General features: G+C 37.5%; 1 protein-coding gene and 2 pseudogenes across 1 annotated transcript in view; 2 read left to right on the forward strand and 1 right to left on the reverse strand.

Annotated features, from left to right (window-relative positions):
* Positions 1–23,353, reverse strand: part of LOC106700542 (patched domain-containing protein 3-like) — a 137,928-nt pseudogene that overhangs the window by 81,881 nt on the left and 32,694 nt on the right.
* LOC102283549 (patched domain-containing protein 3-like) overlaps positions 1–23,353 on the forward strand; it is a 120,344-nt pseudogene that overhangs the window by 76,239 nt on the left and 20,752 nt on the right.
* Positions 1–23,353, forward strand: part of LOC102283266 (ankyrin repeat domain-containing protein 26) — a 65,308-nt gene that overhangs the window by 22,441 nt on the left and 19,514 nt on the right. Inside the window, exons 7-16 of the mRNA XM_070382148.1 lie at positions 43–191; positions 1,626–1,793; positions 3,616–3,649; positions 3,937–4,072; positions 5,769–5,982; positions 6,694–6,877; positions 7,894–7,986; positions 10,647–11,607; positions 13,488–13,639; positions 16,580–16,749. Of these exons, the coding sequence (XP_070238249.1) occupies positions 43–191; positions 1,626–1,793; positions 3,616–3,649; positions 3,937–4,072; positions 5,769–5,982; positions 6,694–6,877; positions 7,894–7,986; positions 10,647–11,607; positions 13,488–13,639; positions 16,580–16,749 (2,261 nt within the window). The remainder of the gene's footprint in view (positions 1–42; positions 192–1,625; positions 1,794–3,615; positions 3,650–3,936; positions 4,073–5,768; positions 5,983–6,693; positions 6,878–7,893; positions 7,987–10,646; positions 11,608–13,487; positions 13,640–16,579; positions 16,750–23,353) is intronic.

Consider the following 23,353-nt stretch of genomic DNA (forward strand, 5'->3'; position numbering starts at 1 on the left):
AAAGAAGTAGCAATTATTCTTAGTGTCAAACTTTCATTAAAGGTTGAAGAAAAGAAGCACAAAAGTAGTGAAGTGGAAATATCAGACAACGTATGCGACGCTGCTGATGAGAGTGGATTGATTCAGCAGAGAAAGAGCGGAGGAAACAGCAACCAGGAGTTTCCTGCTATGGAGAATGAAGATTCTGATAGGTAATTCTATATCAATATTTAACAGCAGGTCACTTGTTATTTTCCTATAAAATAATTTCTAACTTGAGCTAATGTTTGTGATTTACAGATTTTCTATTTTACTAGAGATATAGTTATTTTTAATACTCTTGTTCTTTAGCCTTAATACTAGAGTTCCTTTGTTAACATACCACCATGTTACATGTTAGAGTATTCTGGATTTGACTGCATATTTGCCTTAACCAGTGTGCTGTATATTTAAATTTATTTTATGTCACTAATGAACATCCTTTCATTTCAGTTTGAGGACTTCTTTCAGCATTTATTATGAGGCGAGACTAGTGGTGATGAACTCCATCAGGTTTGCTTTGTCTGGGAAAGTTTTTATTTATCCTTCATTTCTGAAAGACTTTTCTGGATAGAGTACCCTTGGTTGGCAGGGTTTTTCCTCCTTTGAGTATGTCCATGGATGGAGGCCAAAGTGTTGTTGGTGGCGAGAAAACTGATGAGGCACCTGTCTTTCAGCCATGTTGCTGATGTCACCCCATCATGTTTAAAAGTAAACTCCCCTCCCTGGCCAAATACTTCCTTGATTTCTTCTTTCATGGTATATATGCCTCATGTCATTTAAAATATCATCTAAATTAATTGTTAGTTTTTTCTTTGAATTCTTTTTAATTTATTTTTGGCTGCATTGGTTCTTTGCTGCTGTAGTGTGGTGGCTTCTCTTGATACTGAGCGTGGGCTCTAGGGTGCTGACTTCAGTAGTTGCAGAGCATGGGTTTAGTTGCACCATGGCATGTGGGATCTTCCCTGACCAGGAATCGAACCCATGCCCCCTGTATTGGCAGGGGGACTCCTAAGCACTGGACCACCAGGGAAATCCCTAAATTCACCATTATTATATTCAGAAGCAAAATAACAAATATAGTGTAAATCTAATTATGACTGCCATGTCTAAGAGTCAAGGTGCTTAGCCAGTGGACTCCATCCAGGTTTTCAGTGTAGCTCTTGAGGTTCTTCTCAATGTCCTTCCAGATGCATCTCTTTACTTTCTTCCATGTATTTTATACTCTTCCTTCCAGGTTCCTAGGAAACGGCCTAGGTGCCATGGGCCTGATGTTTGTGCTCATATTTGAATCTCCAAGTAGAATCATTTTCTTCCTTTTCTGTTTCTCACGACCTCCTGTCTTCACTTCTGCAAATCCTTCCTTATTTCACTTATCACTTTCATATGTCAACTTTTACATATCATATTGTATCAGAATTGTATATCTGTGTTTGAAGGAAGAATTTGTTTCCTTGCATATGGTTGGTACTTCGTAACTGTTTTGTGAATTAATCAATGACTTTAGATGGGTAAGAGTTGGAATTTTATAAAAATTGTTTTTTTTTAATTCTTTATCAGTCAAATTATTAGAAAACATTTGCTTTTTTGTGGATTTTTTAACATAGCAATCCTGGTGTGCACAGGAAGAAAGTAAAGAAAAAGAACAATGACAAACGGACACCAGAAGAATGTATGATTGCACCAGTATTTGAAAAGACTGAGTCACTGACTGGTGGTCTGCTGCACGTGAATGATGACAGCATTTTAAGGGAAGTGGATCAGGATGATGACAGGTACATTCTACAGATTCTTTGTAGGGGAAGAAATATTAGCATTAAATACTTCTTCTGGAAATAGAGCAGCATAATACAGTGCTCAGGCCAAGACAAGAGGTTCCTCAACTATAGTGGATGAACACTGCTGAAAGGTTAAGGTGAGGGCCAGTGCCTTTGGTCAGAAGTCATTTCAGTAAATAGTCCATTTGGAAGCTGGACTGTAGTGAATACACATAAACATTCCCTAGGGAATATTATTGGGACAGGCAATGAAGAACTGGATGGTAACTCAAGAGGAATGTAGAGTTCAAAGGTGTTTCTTGTTTTATGTTAAGAAGGAAGCTTTTAGAGTGTGTATGCTACTGGAAATGAGCCAGCAGAAAATGTGCTTATTTAGTTTCATCTTGTTTGCATTTCCAGTACCAGAAAGCTTACTGATTGTATGACATTATCTTTAAACTATTACAGTAAACTAATTGTACATAATAGTTCTGTTCATGTATTAGTTTTATGATAAGGGCTTGCTCATTGGTTCTGAAGAGTAATATTCTTGTGTAACAGAATATGCAAATGATTACTTAAGTTAGTTCTATCATATATAGATTTTCAAAAATTACATAATTGTGAATTTACAAACATTTAGGCTATACTGAATAGGATTTGATCATTCCTTGATGATTCAGTTGATAGTAACATTGTGAGTAGCTTTGATTTTGTAAGATGCTCTGAAACGTCACATCATATTAACTTCATAGTTGTTTATAGATTCCAACCAAAAGGGGAAGATTTTGTTTATATTCAATAGAAAAAAATTACTAACAGTCTTTCACAAATTATTTCTTTTGGATTATATAGATCTAAATGACAAAAACTGTGCTTCCTGTACTAAGAGTATCATTAACACATATTATGTGCTCAATAAGTGTATGTCAGATGAATGAAGAAACAGCAGAATGGTTGAATGAATGCCTACTGATGAATTTCTTTACAAAAAACAAAACTTTATTAAAGTAGGTCTCCAGTCTTGCCTACCTCTAAAGTCTTTATAATTTTTGAGAAATATGTTTTAAGATTCAGAAATTATTATTTATAGCTATAGCTAGACATGGAATAATACTATAGATTCATTTGCTCTCATATTACTTAAAAAAACTTTTCAATATTCCTTTCTCAGCGTATTTTGGAAGAGCAGTGTTGAAGCCAGATTTCTGGGCTTGAATTCTGGGTCTGTTTGATGACCTGTTGAGTGAGCTTGGGCAAGTTCCTCAGCTTTGTGTGCTCCACTTCTTCCTATACCTATCTCCCAGAATGACTGTGAGGATGAAAATGCCTTTAAGACATGTCAAGTGGTTCTAATAATGCATAACCGATGCCTAGGAAGTCCTCAAAAAGTCTTGGTTATTCAAATGGGTTTCTTTCTTAGAAGGACTGAAGGAATACCTCCCAGATACGTTTTATTGCCATGAAGGTTAGTTCTTATTGAAAACTGAAGTGAAGTCGCTCAGTCGTGTCCAACTCTTAGCAACCCCATGGACTGCAGCCTACCAGGCTCCTCCATCCATGGGATTAAAGGACAGGTGCAAAAAACACTGGTACACTGTTTCCTATCACATAACGCAAGTAATATGTTTTTCCTTTTCCTTGGATCTAACTTTAATACTTTATTAATATTACTGACATATTTTTTTGTCCTTTAATGCTCCTCTTGTTTATTGTTGCATCCTTTTATAGAAAATTATTTGCCAATGCAAAGAGTTTATATAAAAAAAGAAAAGTTTAGGTATTGTTTGTATTTTTGAATATTTACTATTAGCCTGAAGAGAATCATTTGTTCTTTTAGGCCTGCAAGGAAAACACCGTATGAAAAGAAGAAGGTATAGTAAAAAAAAAAAAATGAACTTTCAAAAATATTATTATCCTTGTCAAAAATACTTTGTAAAAGGAATAGTGGTAAAGTAAAAAATCTTCCTTTGTTGTAGAGAAGTTTACTTTGAACACATCATTTAGAAACACTGTTGGTAAATTTACCCTTTTGATAAAACTCTCTTCTTTTAAGAAATATCTGTTTTTGCTTTGATAAAGAGATATTTATCACCTCTGTACACTTAGTATATTTTATACATATTTTAAGGACATTGTGAAACAGTATTATTTATATTAGGTCAAAGAGCAAATGAATTATGTGAACGACCTGGATGACTTAACTCAGTCGTCTGAGATGGTTTCTGAGGATGGCAACGCACTTCACTCTGCAAATTCCACGTTGCAAGTAGAACCTCTTGACTTGGGGTGTAAAGGTAGGACCACAGTGTAAATGTTAACAGAAAGCCTGTCTGTGTTTAGAGTAGTAATATATGCACACCTTGTCAGTACTGCTCTAGAGCCAGGGATGTGTTACAGTGCTGTGCATCTCAGAATTTTGTTTTGCATTAAAGGAACATGAAAGTGAGTGTATACTCTGAGCCACAGGCCTATGATCCTCTCACTCACTGTACCTTCTGTTGACTTTTATTCTTTCTTGTGCCTTCACCCACGGTCAGGTCAGCATCATTTTCCTCCTAGAATAACTGAAATAATCTCAGGAATTCTTTCCCTGCCACTCCACCTCACGGAACCTCGGCCTGCACAGCAGCTGTAATTATTACCTATTTTTTAAAATTCAGGTCTCATCATGTTACCCCCTTGTTTAAAGCCCAACTGTTGATTCTTTTTGCTGCCTGCTTAAAGGTCACAACTGTCTAGCTTCATCTGGTTTTATTTTTTACCCTTCTTTCTACATGAATTTTAGAATCAGCTTGTCAGTTTCCTAAAATGTCTGCTGGTCTTAACGTTTTCATTTTCCTTCAGTTCAAAATACTTTGTACTTTCTCTTTTCATTACCTCTTTGATAAGGGTTATTTAGATCCATATGATTTAGTTTCCAAATATTGAGAGTTTTCCAGAGATCCTTCTGTGCTCTTGCTTCTCATGATGCATTAGGTGCATCCAGAGGGGCCCTGGGGCTAGGGCTGATTATTTCCTGCCCTGGAGGCCAGACCTTGCTGACTACCCTGTTCATGCTTCTGGTAGGTAGGAGTGTTTCCCGCCTGGCTCAGGAGGCTAGATAGAATCCCTGGGAGCGCGTGAGCTCCAGGCACGGCTTCCTGTAGTCTTTCCACGTGGTTTCTCCCTGATCTCAGGTGGTTTCTCACTTAAGTGCATTGTCTGTTCCTCTGTTGAATACCTGAGGGGCTCCTCCTCAGTTCTCCTGGGTCCCTTTTCTCTGTCCCACTCTCTCCTCTCCACGGTTTTGTCCTGTGATCTCTGCCCACATTGGTTTCACCAGACTCTCAGCTTCATCACCTCCACGTGGGGAGTCCAGTGGACTGTGCTTCTGTTCCTTCTCCCCATGTTGGGGCTTGGAAATTCTCTCAAGGCAGTGAGCTGGGGCGTTCCTTAGGCTAACCTCATGTGTTTCCGGGATCATTGTCCTTCATTCCCTTAAGTTCTTGTCATGAAAATCATTGTTTAATGTATTTTGTCCGTGTTGTTTTTGCTTGCTCCACTCAGGAAGGTAAATCGGTAGCTGTTAACTCTGTCTTGGTTAGAAACATATGGTAGCTGGAGACTGTCCACAGGGTTGTTCCTCCTACTCTGCTTACTACTTCCTGCTCATCCTCCATTTCTCAGTGTGACATCTCTTCCCCAGGGAAATTTTTCCAGGACCCAGTCTATTTCAAGTTCTGTTATCATAGAACTCTCTTTTCTTGTAGTATCTATCTGAGATCATAATTATTTGATTTCTCTTTCTCTTGTACTAGACTTCAAGCTAAACAAGAGCCAGGGGTGTCTGTTTTATCTTCAGGGCTTAGAATAATGTCTTCCGCACTATAGACACTTAATATTTGTTCAGTACATGAATGAGTGACCATGAAAGGCACAGTCCTTTATATTCAAAACTTATTCACATTAATTTTTTTTGTTTGTTTCTATCTTTGTTTTCTCATCATGAAGATTCTGGTAGCTTGTTGAAAATTCAGGATGCAATTTTTTCACATGACAGATTAGTAAATTTTCAAAGAAAACACTGTGAACTACTTAGAGGAGAAATTCACAAAATGAAAAGCAAGTTTTGTGGGCTACAAAAAGAGCTGTCAGAAACCAAAGAAGTGAAATCACAGTTAGAGCATCAGAAAGTGGAGTGGGAACGAGAGCACAGAAGCTTGAGGTACCGTACATCTTGCTTTTAAAGAAATATTTGAACTGTTGTTTCCTTTAATACTGCAGAGATGTAGATGTATTATAAGGACTAACTTACCTTCTCAGATTTTACAGGGAAGAAAACATCATTAGTATTGTGGAGTGTGAAATTCTTGGAAATAATATAACAGGTTCTTAACAGTGAATGCTTCTAATAACTTAATGTATATTTTTTCCAAATCATCATTTTGATGACCATACAGAAATCCACCATAATGGAAACCCCATTAATTATTTACCAAAGTGACTTTCGCTTGTTTTCCACTTTTGTGTATTCTATTTAATACTGCAAGGAGCATCTTTTCTATAAATTCATTTCTACCTTTCTAATTATTTTGAATACATTTTCTTTAATAATATTGTATTATTTGGTTAAAGTAGAGAAATTTTAAAAAGATCTGTGATCTATATTTCTAAACTATTCTTAGGAAAGCTTATATTGCTTTACATTCCGACCCCCAGAGGTATGAAGTAGCCATTTTTCTCAAGACAAAATAAAAACAAAATTTTATGCAGTTTTATTCTTAGCCCTCTGTATGAAAACAGTGATCATTAAGTGTTTTTCAGTGTATTCCTCCCATTTTTACTATTTTAAACATTGTGAAGAGGGAACAAAAGTTATTGCAGCAGCAGCAAATAATCTCATAATTTTCTAAGAAGAGATCTCTAAATTTTGCAGATTCACCTTAAATCAAGAAGAAGAGAATAGAAGAAATTCCAATATGTTATATGAAAAAATTAGGGAGCAGTTAAGAAGAAAAGAAGATGAATATAGTAAAGAAGTTGAAAAGAAGCAGCAACTTGAACTCACTCTCCGAGCACTAGAAATGGAACTGAAGACTGTGACAAATAATCAGAATCAGGTAGAGTTACCTTTGGTGAAAATTTCAAATTTCTAACACTACTTCATCAATATTATATCTAATATCCCTCTTTTTTTGAAAAATACCATTTTATTTTGTGTTGTACCAGTTATTTAGTGTCATTTTATTTACTGTTATAGGAAATTTTAGGTTACTTCTTAAAAACAAAAGCAAAAGAAATTAAAAATTCCCAAAGTAACAGGGCCAGAAATAAGAATTCTATAATCCTAAAATGCTGGTGCACTTTTATGATCAGAGGGACAAAGAGGTCATGGTCAGTAGCTCACACAATAGATACTGAAAAACCGCAGGGTTGAGATTGGTGTAGAAACTAGAGGTTAAGCTCTCTGCCCACCTCATGCAACAGATCCTTCTGCCTTGAGGGACCATTTGTGAGCGAATAGGTCTAGAAGAGAAGGGGAACTGGGAGGGAAAATGGTATCTAATTTTACATCAAGTTACCTCTTGGCTTCAATCTGGCAGGTGGCTGAGGGTCGTGGACCCCCCTCCCTCTGTGCCCGTCAGCCCTCCAGTCCACCTTCCCCATGAACAGCTCAGAGCTGGCTCCAGCTTTCCCAGCTGAGTTCTCCCTCACAGTAGAGTCCTCAAGGACAGGTGTTAAGTGGCATCCTCAAGAGGTGCAAGAATGTTCCCCGTGGAATTTTTTTCCAGCAGTTGGTAGAAACCAGACACTATTGAAGTTGATTGTCCTTCATTCTGAAGAGTTGTCGAGTGGCATCTCAGAGCAGAGGAATTCACTCCCCTGCCCGATATCCCTCTCAAATACAGACTGGGTCTCATCCCCAAGGTCCTACCAGCAGATCTCCTGCAACAGAAAGCTCTCAGGGAGAGCTCAGGAAAGTACTATTTGTAATTCAAATCCATTTGTCTACAGCAGTCAGGTAGGGACATACAATGGCCTCGTCCAAAGAGAGACCTTTATTATTTTCCATAGGAATTGATCTCAAATCTTTTGCAACTGTCTCTAAGGACCCGGAACCCTGATTGTGGTTTAGGCCAGGAAGACCGCGTGTGCTCCCCCACTGACCGCACCACCCGACAAAGTCACTCTGCTTTGGGGTGAGCATCGCTCCATGCACGTCATCACCGTCAGTGTCTGAATCAGAGTCCGTTCTTGGCTCCACTGTCATTTCTTTAACCAACACCCTGTCAACGACCTTTTCACATCATTTATTGTTTTTCAATTTGTAAAAAGTGCAACATCCATTGTAAAAACAGTTTCGAACACTTTAAAAAGTTGTTTCTTTAGAATAAAATTATAAAAGTGCCTCTCCCCCACCAAGGGGGGAAAAAAAGCACTTGCTACTAATAATAGATATTCTGGGGTTTGGTAGTGAATTCACTTCCTTGACCCATCATTAGGGTAGTTTATCACTTCCACTGATGGTAAGAAGGAAACTATAGGCAGTTCAGAGATCATATTTTGGAAGTCATTCTTCTACTTGTGAGAAAATGAACACTCTGCTCTGTGTAGTGTCTTATTTCAGTACAAGGAACTTTTGAAAACAGTGATAGATATGCCGTAATATATATTTAGTGATAGCTATTAAGTGTTTTTCATTGTATTTCCCCCATCTTACCCTATTAAACATTATGGAAAGATAATGAAATTTATTGCAGCAGCAAATAATCTCATGGTTTTCTAAGAAGAGCTTTCTAAATTTCACCTTATTTCCCATTAGTGTATGTGCCATGAATGAAATAGGAGGCTTATTTTGTATTTATATGTTTGTACTAGAGAAGTAACTGTGGTTTGATGTAAGAGAACTAGTAGAGTCAAAAGACCTGGTGAAACACCTGCAGCTTACTTATATTTTTAACTTCTCCCTTTCCAGAATCATTACAGCTAATGAGTTAATTGATGTTTGTAGAAGTACTTAGTACAGTTGTCAATAGGTATAATTCTTATAATTGCTTATGAAAATGTTAGAAGGTAGCATATTCTCAAGGAAAATCTTTATATGAAATTTAATCTATTTAAATCTATAAAATTTAAATATTAAATTTAATATATTTGGTATATTTAAATAAATTTAAATATATACACAGTAATCACGCTTACTGTGAAGTGGCTGTATAGGAGGTATCAGATGCAGTATTTATAAAGCCAGCAAGTGGTGTTGTTTATTGAATTATAGTTGATTTACAATATTGCATTAGTTTCAGGTATACAGCACAGTGATTCAGATATATTTGTATGTGTGTGTGTATAAATGAGGCTTCCCTGCTGGCACAGACTGTAAAGAATCTGCCTGCAATGCAGGAGACCTGGGTTCAATCCCTGGGTTGGGAAGATCCCCTGGAGAAGGAAATGGCTACCCACTCCCGTATCCTTGACTGGGAAATTCCATGGACAGAGGAGTCTGGTGGGCTACAGTCCATGGGGTCGCAAAGAGTCAAACATGACTGAGTGATTAACACACATACACACTCACTCACACACACACACACTCACACATACACACATTTTCCTTTTCAGATTCTTCTTACAGAATATTAAGTGTAGTTCCTTATGTTGTACAGTAGATCCTTGCTGGTTATTTTACATCTACTAGTATGTATATGTTCGGAGAAGGCAATGGCACCCCACTCCAGTACTCTTGCCTGGAGAATCCCATGGACGGGGGATCCTGATGGGCTGCAGTCCATGGGGTCGCACAGAGTCAGACTCGACTGAGCGACTTCACTTTCACTTTTCACTTTCACGCATTGGAGAAGGAAATGGCAACCCACTCCAGTATTCTTGCCTGGAGAGTCCCAGGGATGGGGGAGCCTGGTGGGCTGCCGTCTAAGGGTTAAACAGAGTTGGACACGACTGAAGCGACTTAGCAGCAGCAGCAGTATGTATATGTTAATCCCAACCTCCTAACTTATCCCTTCCCCTACCCCCTCATCCCGTATGAGGACCATAAATTTTTTTTCTATGTCTTTCCGTTTTGTGAATAAGTTCATTTTAGATTCCATATATAAGCTGCTGCTGCTGCTGCTAAGTCGCTTCTGTCGTGTCCGACTCTGTGCGACCCCATAGACGGCAGCCCATCAGGCTCCCTCATCCCTGGGATTCTCCAGGCAAGAACACTGGAGTCGGTTGCCATTTCCTCCTCCAATGCATGAAAGTAAAAAGTGAAAGTGAAGTCGCTCAGTCGTGTCCGACTCTTAGCGACCCCATGGACTGCAGCCTACCAGGCTCCTCCATCCATGGGTTTTCCAGGCAAGAGTACTGGAGTGGGGTGCCATTGCCTTCTCCGCCACATATAAGCAGTATGATATAATACTTGTCTTTGTCTGACTTTCTTCACTTAGGGTGATAATGTCTAGGTCCATCCCTGTTGCTGCAAATAGCATTATTTCATTCTTTTTTATGACTTAGTAGTTTTCCATTGTATAAATATTCACATCAGATGCCATTTTTAAGTGAAGTCAGGTCTATAAATCTTATATTTTAAGCCTTCTGGGTTTATTGTAGTTCAGAGAAAAGCCTCTCCAGGTCTGAGCTTCTTGAAAAGTCTCCTGGGATTTCTTTTTGACTTTCATGGATTCATTGTCTTCAATTAAATTTTTGAACGTTTGAAAATTTCTGCTTTTATAAAGTCTGAGGTTTGTATCGAGCCTTATTTTTTCTGTTTTGGAGACACACTTGGTACAGCCTTTCATTGTATAAGCATACAAGATAGTCTTTCATTTCAGAGGAAATCATGAAATGTTACTTTATTGTGTACTAGCTAAAAATCTCCTTTGTTTCACTTAGGCTTCTGCTGGTCCTGAAGAACCAAAAGACCTGTTGTGCAAAAACCACATGTTGCAGGATGAAATTGCCATGCTAAGACTGGAAATAGAGGCAATGAAAAACCAGAATCTGGAAAAGGAAAAGAACTATTTTGAGGACATTGAAATTGTCAAAGCAAAGAATGATGATGCTCAAAACACTATAAAACTGAATGAGGAAAGGTTAACAAAAACTATATCCCAGTATATAGACCAGCTTAATGTTCTGACAGCTGAGAATACAATGCTAAAGTCTAAGCTGGAGAACGAAAAAGAAAACAAACAAAGACTGGAAACAGAAGTGGAATCCTACCGTTCTAGACTGGCTGCTGCCTTTCACGATCATGATCAAGGTCAGACATCACAAAGAGACCTGGAGCTTGCCTTCCAGAAAGCAGAAGAAGAGTGGTTATGCTTGCACGACAAAATGAAGTCTGATGTGGCTAACCTAAAAGATAAGAATGAGGCGCTTTCCCAGCAACTTTCTACAGCAGAAAGTAAATTCCATCAGGTAAAAATCAAGTTGCAGCACACGAGAGATAATCTTAGAGAAACGATTTTGATGTTAGAACGTGTCCAGAGAGACCTTTGCCAAGCAGAGTGTCAAAAGCAGGAAATTGAACACCTGTATCTGAATGAACAAGGAAAAGTGAATAAATACCTTGGAAAGCAGGACTCCTTAGAGGAAACATTATCTCAACTCCGGAGTGAAAACATATTGCTCCGGCAGCAACTGGATGATGCACAAAACAAAGCCAACAGTAAGGAGAAGACAGTCATTAGCATCCAAGACCAGTATCTGCAGATCATGAGAAAACTTCAGGCTGAAAGTGAGAAACAAGGTCTGATGCTGGAGGAAAGAAACAAGGAGTTAATCCAGGAACGTAATCATTTAAAAGAGAGAATGTATCAGTACAAAAATGAAAAAGCAGAAAGAGAAGTAAGTATCCAGAAGGAGAAATAATTCTCAGACTTCCTGAAAGAAAATTCAAAGTTTTGATTTTGGCTTGATTCTGGCTAAATGTTGAATCTAGTTGAATATAAAAATACATAGGCTGTGAATCTATAGTCTCTAAACCAGCCTAAAAACACAACTTGTCTCCAGCAAATCAAAATTAGACCCAGGAAATGCTTTACTTTGAGTAGAGACATCATGTCTTATGAAATGTTAAGAGATTCGGTTCTAAATTGTTAATACAGATAGATATTAGTAATTTACTCTTTTACTATTAAGGTAATAATTTTAATCTTTATGTTACCACATGTCAGTATCGTGATGAAGCAGATAAATGAAATGCTCAAACCTAAAATGAACATTTCAAAATTAAGCTTCAGTTACATGGATTACCTTGACAGTTAATTCCAGGTTTCCCAAAGGCTATATCATATTTTGGCTTTGGTAGCTTGTCATAGCTTTGTGTCATATTTGTTGGTATAATTTTATGTTTATTCACATCAATTTGAGTTAATATGGGAAACATTTTAGCCTTGAATCATTTATTCTTAAAGCCACTCAACTCTTTAAATGCATCTACTTACCATTAAAACATAATTTGGGACTCAAGTGGTGAGCTTTAGCAAAATTCTTCTTGATTTAATCTTCCCACTGCTATTTATGATTTACTTTTGGAGAAGGCAATGGCACTCCACTCCAGTACTCTTGCCTGGAAAATCCCATGGGCGGAGGAGCCTAGTCCATGAGGTCGCTACAAGTTGGACACAACTGAGCGACTTCACTTTCACTTTTCACTTTCATGCACTGGAGAAGGAAATGGCAACCCACTCCAGTGTTCTTGCCTGGAGAATCCCAGGGACGGGGGAGCCTGGTGGGGTGCTGTCTATGGGGTCGCACAGAGTCGGACATGACTGAAGCGACTTAGCAGCAGCAGCAGCAGTAGAATATTTTTACAACAATTTGCTCATAATTCTCATTTTCAGTATCAATTAATATCATTTAGATACAAGCTTGTCCACTAAAAATGAAGGGTGTCAGGATTCATGATCAGCAGGAATGGAGTGAGTCAGGGAGAGGATTGTAGGGCCTGCGGTCTGGAGACAGGTAGAAGAGGCCACTTTAATGAGGCTCCTTGAAGGCCGTGGGCGCAACCTCATCTTTTAAATTTTATTTTTCTGTTATATTGGAGTATAGTTGCTTTACAATTTTGTGTTAGTTTCAGATGTACAGGAAATTGATTCAGTTATCCTTATACATATATCCATTCTTTTTCAGTGCCTTTTCCCATGTAGGTGACTACAGAATATTGAGTAGAGTTCACCATGCTCTACAGTAGGTCCTTATGGTTAGCCAAGGGCAAAGGTGGGGAGGAGGGATAAATTAGGAGTTTGGGATTAACATAGACATACTACTAGACAGAAAATAGATAAGCCACAAGGGAATGGCCTCATTTTTCTGCTGAGCTAGGAATCTGTTGGAAAGATCTGAGCACTGGTTGGAATATGTGAAGATCTCTGAAGGTAATAGAAGCCTCTAATAAAGAAAGAGGGAAAATGTTCCACAGAGTGGAATTTTCCACCACTTGTCCCACATTCAAATCTATTTTTCTCTGGTTGTGAGGTGGTGAAGCTCTGCAGATCTAGTGGGAGGAGCAGGGCGTGGACAGCGGGTGTGCATCTTTTGTCTGAATAACTTAATATCAGAAAGGCCAGAAGGTGGCCCCTTCCATGTCTGTAACCAAATTCAGTGAGGAGGGAGAAGAAGGTGGTGATAGTTTTCAAAGTACGTATGTTGGAGTTATCTATTCTTAACATAACAGAATAGTAAAGTGATTTGTTAAACTCAGTGACAGAGTGTCTTATTAGGCAGTTGTGAGACAACTTCAACAAGAACTGGCTGAAAAAGATGCCCTGAAAAAGAAGTCTATGTCAGAGGCTTCACTGGAGAGCATGTCTAATTGTGCTAAATTAGAAGCTGAGACACAGGATTTAAAGAACAACATACATCAACCCACAAGTCAGGTATGTATGAAATTGAACGTGTCAACAGTTAATATGTAGGATGAAGTGTTTTAGGACGCTCATTTTCATGGTCAGCTTTCTTTTGTATTTTTGTTACAAGTAATTTACTATAAGTTTCTTATCTTTATAATGCACTCATTTCTTAACCTCTGACTTTCATTCTGCCATTTGCATTATATATATTTTTTCTTATATTATTTGCCCTTAGGAAAGTTGAGAATTGCGCCTCACTGTTCACACAAGTTGAGAGACTTTTTTCTCTTTGAAACAATACTTTTTTTTAGTGATAGCTGTATTACATAAGGAGGCTAGCCAGATAAAATCAAAGGATAATGTTTAATGGAAGATTCCAGAAAATTATCATTTCTCATCTTTCTTTTTATGACTGGCTGTAGAGTTCTGTATTTATTTATTTCATGGATTTCAGAATAACTTGTGCAGAAAGGGTATTATAAAAACCAGATGAAATATAGGCATTGCCTTCTTTCCTTTTCATTTTAAGTATATTGCAAAAGCATGGAGGTACTCAGATGATGTATAGTACATACATCCAAACTAGAGAATTAAGAAGATTATCTAGATCCTACCATTGGATTTTTTTAAAGCTATTGAGATATAATTCACATATCATAGAATTCACCCACTCAACATGTGTAGTTCAGTATCTCTTAGTCTAGAGATGTGTCACCTGTGACCACAGTCAATTTTAGAGCCTTTCCATCACCCCGCAAAAGAAACCCTGTATCCCTTAGCCACCACCCGTGGCCTTCCATCCCTCAGCCCCAGGCAACCCCTAGTCTAATATCTGTCTCTGTAGACATGCCTGTTCTGGGTATTTTATATAAATGGGATCATACAATATGTGCTTCTTTGGGATTAGCTTTTCTCATCTGACGTCATGTTTTTGAGGTTCATCTGTGTGATTGCACATATCAGTTCTTCTGTTAGTTGGTTGTCAATCAGTCAATAGTATTTGACTAAGCCATGTATCCATCATCAGTTGGTGGAGCTTTGGGTTGTTTCCACTTTGGGGCAATTAATGATGCTGCTGTGAACACTGATTTACACATTTCTGTGTGGACATGTTTTTGTTTCCCTGTGGTTGAATTTTTATCCTCAGAGGTAACTGGCTGATTTCAGCTTTCTTGGCCCTTGCTCAGGCTATCCTTTCTGTCTTTACAGTTTCTTTTCCTTTTGACTAGGCCTCCATTATTTGAGACCTGGTGCCCAGTCTCTCCTCCTTCATGGGGCTTTCCTGAATGTCCACCTCTCATGGAGCCTTTTCACTTTAGCCATTGTTATCTAGTCTCTGAGGAAGAGTTTAGCCCCTAATTTTACACTGTTGCCATTTTTTTCCATGAGGGGGAATCTTATCTAAGAATATATTGGTATTACAGGGAATATTTTTAGATATGCACAGCACTTGTCTTGCATAAAAGGACAGTAACAAAGGATTACAAGAATGAGGCTTTTTTTTGTTGTTGCTGTTCAGAAAAATGTATGGATCATCTCTGTAAACTGTTAGGAGATGGGATTTCTTCATCTTTGCAAATCATTTCTCTTTGGACTGCAATTCAAATTAGCAAACGTCTTTGTAGTTCAGGAAAAGGCTTATGGGATTAGACTCTGTATTTATAAGATTTATTAATTAGAGTCTTATTCTCACAGATTTCTTTTGAGAGGCATTTATTAACTTAGCCCTAGATAACTCAATATAGTATCCCTTAAACTACTTTAAAACCCTGGGACATTAAGATGAGGGAAGGATTAAGAGACGTTCTACCAAGAGGGGACTTGTAGTCATTTTATGGAAGAAAGATAGAAAAATATTATTGTAGAACAATAAAAGAGTATAAAATCAAGTGCAAATGTTGTTTGACAAAGATGACAGTGAAGAATATATTTTGTGAATCTTGGTGGTGTGAACATCTTTCTTGATTCTCTGAGTAATCCCTGGTCCTACATTCTACAATACACATACCATCCTTTTAATTTGATCCTGGGTTTGAATTAGGCTGTGCTTAATCCACATTCCTCATTACCAAATGGTCTCATTTTCTTCTTGAAGACTGATGATTTTCCAGTAGAGCTGGAAACTGCATCTTCAAAATGTCTGCACGTGGATGCAGAAAAATCAAGTATTTCAACAGGAGTTATTATCTATGGAATGAATGCAAAAGAAATGTGAAAAAACTAGAGAGAAGAAAAAGAAGTTGGAGCAAGATGTAGTGACCCTCAAAAGTCATATAGAAATGAATATGATAGAACGCAGTCAAGTAGAGCAGTATCAACAGGCTACTGAAGAAAGAGCAAGACAGAATCTTATAGAGAAATGAAAAGAAGTCAACCTATTTTTGTAGGTTAATTTGTTGATCTGTCATGTGCTTGAAATCATTTTCACTGTCTATTACATTTCAGACATATACAACTTGCGTGTTTCCTCTACCTCCCTTAGAGCAGTATGTTTTGTAGATTTCTGGAATGGGGGGGCACTTGTTTTCCCTTTAAATATTTCAGTTTTCCCCACAGTTTTCACTAAATTGTCCTATCAGAATGATTCTCACTTGAGAATCCTCTTACTTATAAGACCAGTTGGTATAAAATAAGACCATTATGAAGAAAAGAAAATATCGTGGTTTAGAACTGATGCCATCCTCTTGAATTATTCTTGTCTCATTCAGTTTTTAAAATTTTAAGTTGATCCTCTTATTCTTTGAATTATCAGATTATATAAGTACTACTATAACAGTCATTCCACTTTAATTTTATAATTCAGATTTAACTCACTTCACATTGATGATAATTGTTTTAAACTTCTGCTCTTTTTGTTTTCACCTTTGTAATCACTCTCTGAATTACTGACTCAAAACTAAAGGAAACAAATATAATTTTCCTGGTTATAATTATTTTTAAAATGTTATCTATTTCAACTTGCCTTAGATACAAGCAAGATCTCAACAGATGGAACTCAGAATTAAAGACTTAGAATCTGAACTCTCTAAGATGAAAACTTTGCAAGAAGATTCTAATAAAGACGAGTTGGAAAAATATAAGCATCTCTACCTAGTAAAACTTGAAGTTAGAAAGTCATTGAAAGATAAACTAGACAAGTAAGTCAAAACACAGAATCACAGAAAATAAATTTACTTCATTAATTTGTCTCTAAAGCCTAATATTTTTATAGAGCACAGTTCCTGAGATTACTAGGAAGTGAAAGCTAAGTGGATAGTCACTGCTAAGGGGGCGCCCTTAGACAAACTATTAGTACTGTATCAAGTTTTTCCACACTATGTAGAGGCATGCTTGTGAAAAGGGGGGAAATTAACACAGGGGTGAAAGGCAGGATAATTCACAAAGTGGCTAGAAATAATATAGTGACCTGACTGAGGGAGTGTCTGGAGAATGGAAAGGGCAGATCCCACCTCCAGAGCCTAGTCCAGCTTTCTCCACTATCTGAAAGCAGAGCATTCCTAGGATGCCTTTCATAAGCCAAAACAGCATAAAGCAAAGAAGCAGGTACCCAAGGACACATTCTGCTAGTCGATGCTAAAATACATAAAGTGAATATCACCAAGTGTATATACATTTCACTCATGACCTTGGTCCTCCCAGCATTTGTTTTGGGCTGTGGGGACAATCTTGATGCTGAGATGTGGGTGAGAAAGTCAGTGGGTTTGCCAGTCGAATAGCCCAGTGAAGTGGTGGCCAGTTCAAGGCTGCTTGATGCTGAGATGTGGGTATGCCTCTTGCTGTAAAACCGGTACACTGATCACTGTTTAGAGTTTTGGCTTTTTAAATGAGACCAGAAATTGTCTTCAGGTTTTTTTTTTTTTTTTCTATCATCAAAAACAGGTACTGACATAGGCCCATAGTAGAAGTAAAGTAACATAAAGTGAACTTTGGAAAAGCAGAGGATACTTGTAATTGATCCTGGGGCTGTTTTAGCTCTTTTCAGTCTCACCCTTTGACTTTCTCATCCTCTCCCTTGAGATTGTGGCTCTAAGTGATACCTCAGAGCCAAATGCTTAATTTCTCTGAGGTCATGAGTGAAACTTGTATACAATGGTGGTGAAAGAAAACACTTGAAAGTGGCTTTGTGGGATGGTGTGTTTCTTCATCCCTGAACTGTTTCCTGGAGGCAGGTGTGTCCCAGAGGGCAGCAGGTGTCACTGTGAGGCCACCTCCCTTTCTCTCTGATGCCCTTTCTCTCCTCTCCCAACTGTTACTTGTTACTTGAGGAGCCCTAGACACATGTGTACTTCTTTAGAACAAGGTTACAACTATCATTGTTTACAGGAGGTCTGCTCTGTCTTTTCAGTGTTCAAACAGTTTATTGGGAATTCCATTTACTATGTGGCAACTTTAAAAATGCAGATAATTTAGGAAACATGAGTAAAGTTGGTGTTTTCCATCTTCCCCAGGACTCATGAGAGGCTGGCAGTGATCAGCACCAAACTTGAGGTGGAGAAACAGAACAGATCTATACACAGCACTCTCAGCACAAGGCCAGTCCTGGAGTCCCTCTCCTGTTGGAAACTTTAATCATGCTTCAGTGCTCAACACAAATGTTATTTCAAGAGCAAACAGAGGGTTTTCTACCTCAATTCCATGCCCTTCAAATAACAGCATGGAGATTTTCTTGACCAAGGTTAGTTCTATTATCTTTTGTTCATTGGGTTTCAGATTTCTGATATGAATGATCCTTGTTTTTAATTTGGTGAACTTCTGAGTTGTTTTTTGACTTATGCACACTAAGTAAAGCTGTCATTAACTGTGCTAATCAAGGAGACATTTAATGATTTTTTTTTGTCCTAGATCTCTTGTTTTGAAGAGATACTTTTTAAATTTCTTGAAAAGCTGCATTGAAATTCTACTTTAGAAATGAAATCTTATTTTGTCCTAGAGTCTCATTTTTAAGATGTTTGATTTATTAAAAATTGAAATTTTAGCAGTGGTTCATAATCATATCCAAGCTTACTGTACCCACCACAGTTTAACCCTAAGCATAAGTGACAATGGCAAATCGAATACTTGTCTAGGAAAATCCCATGGGCAGAAAGGTATATCCATTCATGAAGAGTTGGACATGACTGAGTGACTTCACTTTCACTTTTCATTTCATGCATTGAGAAGGAAATGGCAACATAATCAGTGTTTTGCCTGGAGAATCCCAGGGATGGGGACCCTGGTGGGCTGCAGCCCACTGCAGTCGGACATGACTTTTAACAGCAGCAAGCATAAGTGAATCACTGGCATCTAAACACTAACCACATATGGATGTGTTTTTATTTGAAAGAATCCTAGATAAATCCTTTTTATGAATTAAACAAACTTGTAATACTAAATCAAAGATTAATTTCTGGTTTTAGATTAACATTTTTTGTTATTTTTTTTGTACAAGAGTATGTCTCTAATTGCTATTTTACTTATAGAATTTTGATTTAAATTTCTAAAAACTGTCTTGCTGAGCAGTTGTAGAATGTTTCTAAATTTGTAGTTAATGCAAACATTTAAAAATTATAAATGAAGCTCGCTTTATCTCTATCTTGACATCATCTGGATGAATGGTATCTAAGATAGTAATGATGCAGAGTCTTGAAATTGTAACGAGTTTTCATTGTGTAATCATTGTGGTTAAAATATCCATTTCAGTCTGTGCACATGGGTTTATCATTTTGATAGTGTTTCTGTGATGTTGGTGATGCAGAGACAAGTAGCCCTTGTTAAATGCAGTCTCAACCTGTTTTCTCATTTGACATCTTGCCATCATAGAAGAGCAACCTAAAGTTTCTTTGACAGCACTGCGGCTATGTTGGGTCTTAGTACTTGAGAGCCGTGAAACTGGAGGATGTGCTTTAGCTGTGCAGTCACAGCAGGCCTCCAAACATTTCATCCCAAGTCAGACACTTCCCCATGCAGGCCTAAGGGGAGGAAGCAAATGCTTGACCCCATCCCAGACACAGGCTGCCTACTGCAGACCCAAGTTCACGATGCTGTGGAAACATAACATCTTTTCAAAGAAGAGATTTGGAACCAAGCAAGCACTTCTTAGTTCCTTCTCCCAAACTCACCTGTTAGATAAATCTCCTCTCTTCTCAAATGGAGGGTAGGAATATAAGTCCTCCCCTTGAAACTTCAGGCTGAGGAAATAAAGTTCAACTATAATTTCTGACCAGATTTAGATTATAAATGAGATTACATATCATACTTTTTGTATAAATCAACTAATGATGAGAGCTTGGATAGAGAACTATGCTAGACAGTAAAGAGAGATCTGTTGCATGTTTTAAATTTTGCTCTAAATAACCCAAAATGTGGATAATTCAATGTTGACTGATTTTAGTTAATCAGGTTTTATCTGGAGGGAAACAAACATCCTTTTAAGGTTGAATCTCTTCAGTTTTGGCCTGCTTGATTCAAATAAAGATTTTCTCCTTCAAGTTCCCTGTTTAGTTTTTAAAAATATATTTATCATTTCTAAATTAACTATATCAACTGCTACAAATAGGTGTTTGCTATTGGTTTATTCTTATTTATGCATTTAAAGCACATAATTTAGTTAGAAAGTCATGTCATGCCACAAGCATTTTTAATTATATAAGAAGGATTTATATATTCATTTTGTCCATGTTATAGTTAAAAATCTGTTTTTTCTTAACCTGCAGAAGTAGCTGGCACAGGACTCAGTAAGAATGGCATTGGCTTTGTTACTTCTTTTGTAGAATTTGGAACTTTGAGTAAATCAATGAGTCTCATACCTTAAAAAAAGTTTTTTTTTTTTTTTTTTCAAATAAAACAACCTTTCTTTGAAAAAAAAAAAAAAAAAATCTTATGCGTGGAACCATGTTATATAAAATGGAGACAAGTATAGAACCATTTAGCTAAAGAGTGGCCAGAGCTCCTGCAGCTGTGACTTCTCTGTTCCTCAACCCTGCAGTGACCCCTGTGGGACCTTCCCCTTCTATGGGATGTAGTTCGGAAACTAACACTTATGAGAGAATCCTTCTCGCTAAACATCTTCAGAATTAAGTCTTGCTGGTACATTGTTTTCTTGTATATAATTTTCTCACCTTTCTGTGTTTTTGTTAAATGGAAAAGTTTAAAGAAAATCACAGATGTGTTCTCCTTATTAACATTTGACTCAAACTTCCTCCATTTGAACAGGATCCTCACCTAGAAATCAAAATAAAGTCTCAGAAGTACATATTTAGGCCAGGAGCTTTTAGGGGAGAAGATAGTAATCTTGTGGGTCATTCTGAGGATTATGGGTCATTCCCTAATTCTCTGAAATTATGTGTACTTGATAGACTGATATTTATTGTACTTTTTATCAAATTAATCTAAATAGCATTCCATAGGTACATTCTCTGTTATCTATAAGCAGAATAAGTAGGAATTCATTTTCTTTTTTTATATGATTATTTTTTTCTACTGAAGTAATCTTCAGGTTAAGTCTAGTCTCTAAAAGTATTATTTAAAAGTCACATTTCATAAGTTATAAACATATAGCTTGTTTATCTTAAAGATAAATATTTGACTTATTTCAGATGCAGCGGGAGTTGGACAGGAATATAGCTAGAGAAATAAGAGAAGGTATGTTGCCAAAATGTATGAATTAAATTTAGACATTGATTTCTGAAATACACTGTAAACAATAAATGGGATCTCTTTCCATTGTTTGGATAACAGATGCTATGTTAAATATTTTTTTATACATAGCTAATGAAAAATGTGAAAACATGAGCAGTCATAGTGAAAAATATCCTTCTTCCTCATTTATTCATCATGTTCCATAGCTTGAAAAACAGTCTCTGAAGGTCTGTGTATTTCTTTTTATTTCTAGTTGTATCCTTCTTCTACTTCCTCCATCCCTGTGGAGCTATCTTCCTACACCCTGACACTATTCTCAGAAAACGTGGAGTTCATCAACTTCTCAAGTGTCTGGTAGTGGTTAAGGCTAGGAAACCCAGACTCAAGCAGTCACATTTGTGTAGCTGTCATTTGGTGGGTGACTTTAAAATTTCTCTGTCACTAGATTTGTCACCAGTTTATCTTTTATCCTCAGGAAATGCTCCAAACACCCACATCAATTTGGGTCCTGCCAAAGTAGTTGGCCTTATCTCTACCACCCTACTCTGCCCCTCAGCTCTGCATCTAACCAGCCAGACTGTGTAGGATCCCACAGATGTGCTTGCTCACCTCTAGTCTTTGTATGTGCTTCTCCCCTCTCTATCTCTTGTACTTTTTCCTGTCCTTCAGGTCCTTCAGGTCAGCTACATACAGTCATGTCACCTCCACCAAAAACAGGCCTCCCTGTATTGACACAAACGTCCTAGAGCAGTGATGCCCTCCTGATCTCATCCTCTGTTGTCCCCTTCTCCTCCTGCCCCCAATCCCTCCCAGAATCAGAGTCTTTTTGAGTCAACTCTTAGGTGGCCAAATTACTGGAGTTTCAGTTTAGCATCATTCCTTCCAAAGAAATCCCAGGGCTGATCTCCTTCAGAATGGACTTGTTTTCTAGCAGTCCAAGGGACTCAAGAGTCTTTTCAACATGGACAGGTCATTCTTCATCTTGTCCAATTCCACATCCATACATGACCACAGGAAAAACCTTGTCACAGAACCTTTGCATGAATACATGAGTATTCAAAAAAGCTCAGTATTCACTCAATTGTCCCTTCATGTTCCTTGTATCTTTTATAGCTGTCTTTGAATGAAGAATGCCCATTTGTCTAAAACCAGGGTGGAGCTTCATCTGATACTCAGCTTGTCACTATGCACACCCACATAGTTACTTAGTAAATGAATGAAGGATGAGAAAACCAGAAAAAGCGTGCGACCATGAGCAGATTATAAAATTGTAATCTTGTATTTTATGTGGTGCCATCTATAGATATATTTCATTCTTCGAAACACTAGGAAAGGTCTCAGGCTTTTGGCAGTTTTTTTTTTTTGTTTTTACTAATGCTTAGTTAACTCAAGTATTTTAGGTAAAGCATATAATTCTTTCCTTTTCTTTCCAGTTGATGCTGAATTTGCATCTGATGCCTTTATAGTGTCTCATGTATCTGCAGATGGGTCAAATGTGTATGATGACCAAATTTTGAAAACAAAAGCACAGTATACACAGATTTTGAAGGAAAAATATATGATTTAGAATGATAAATCATAAAAGTTTCTCTACTGGACTGTTTCCATGACATTTCATTGTTTTCCATTAAAGATGATGAGAAAATCTTTATTAAAGGAAAGTATTTTTGTATTACATCTGTATGATGAAAATTTATATAGCATTTTAAGTGATGTTTCTCTGCATCTAACTTACTTTTTAGCAGATTTAAAAATCAGCACTGTTGAATTTTCCATATTCTAAGCAATGATAGTGTTTCAATCATTCTGACTCTTTGTGACCCCATGGACTGTAGCCCACCAGGTTCCTCTGTCCATGGAATTCTCCAGGCAAGAATACTGGAGCAGGGAGCCATTCCCTCTCCAAGGATCTTCCAGATCCTGGGATCAAACTGAGGTCACCTGCATGGCAGGTGGATTCTTTACCATTTTAGCCACCAGGAACACCCTTTACAAACTCAGACTGAGCTCTAATACCAGCTATTTAAACAGCACCCAAAAAAGCAGACTTGTCATTAATATTTAGTGGTGTTGATTGATAGCATTTTTGTATTTTCCAGTTTTTATCACTACCTAAAGATTTAG

Source organism: Bos mutus, chromosome 13, assembly GCF_027580195.1.
Source record: "Bos mutus isolate GX-2022 chromosome 13, NWIPB_WYAK_1.1, whole genome shotgun sequence".
Taxonomy (NCBI): Eukaryota; Metazoa; Chordata; class Mammalia; order Artiodactyla; family Bovidae; genus Bos; species Bos mutus.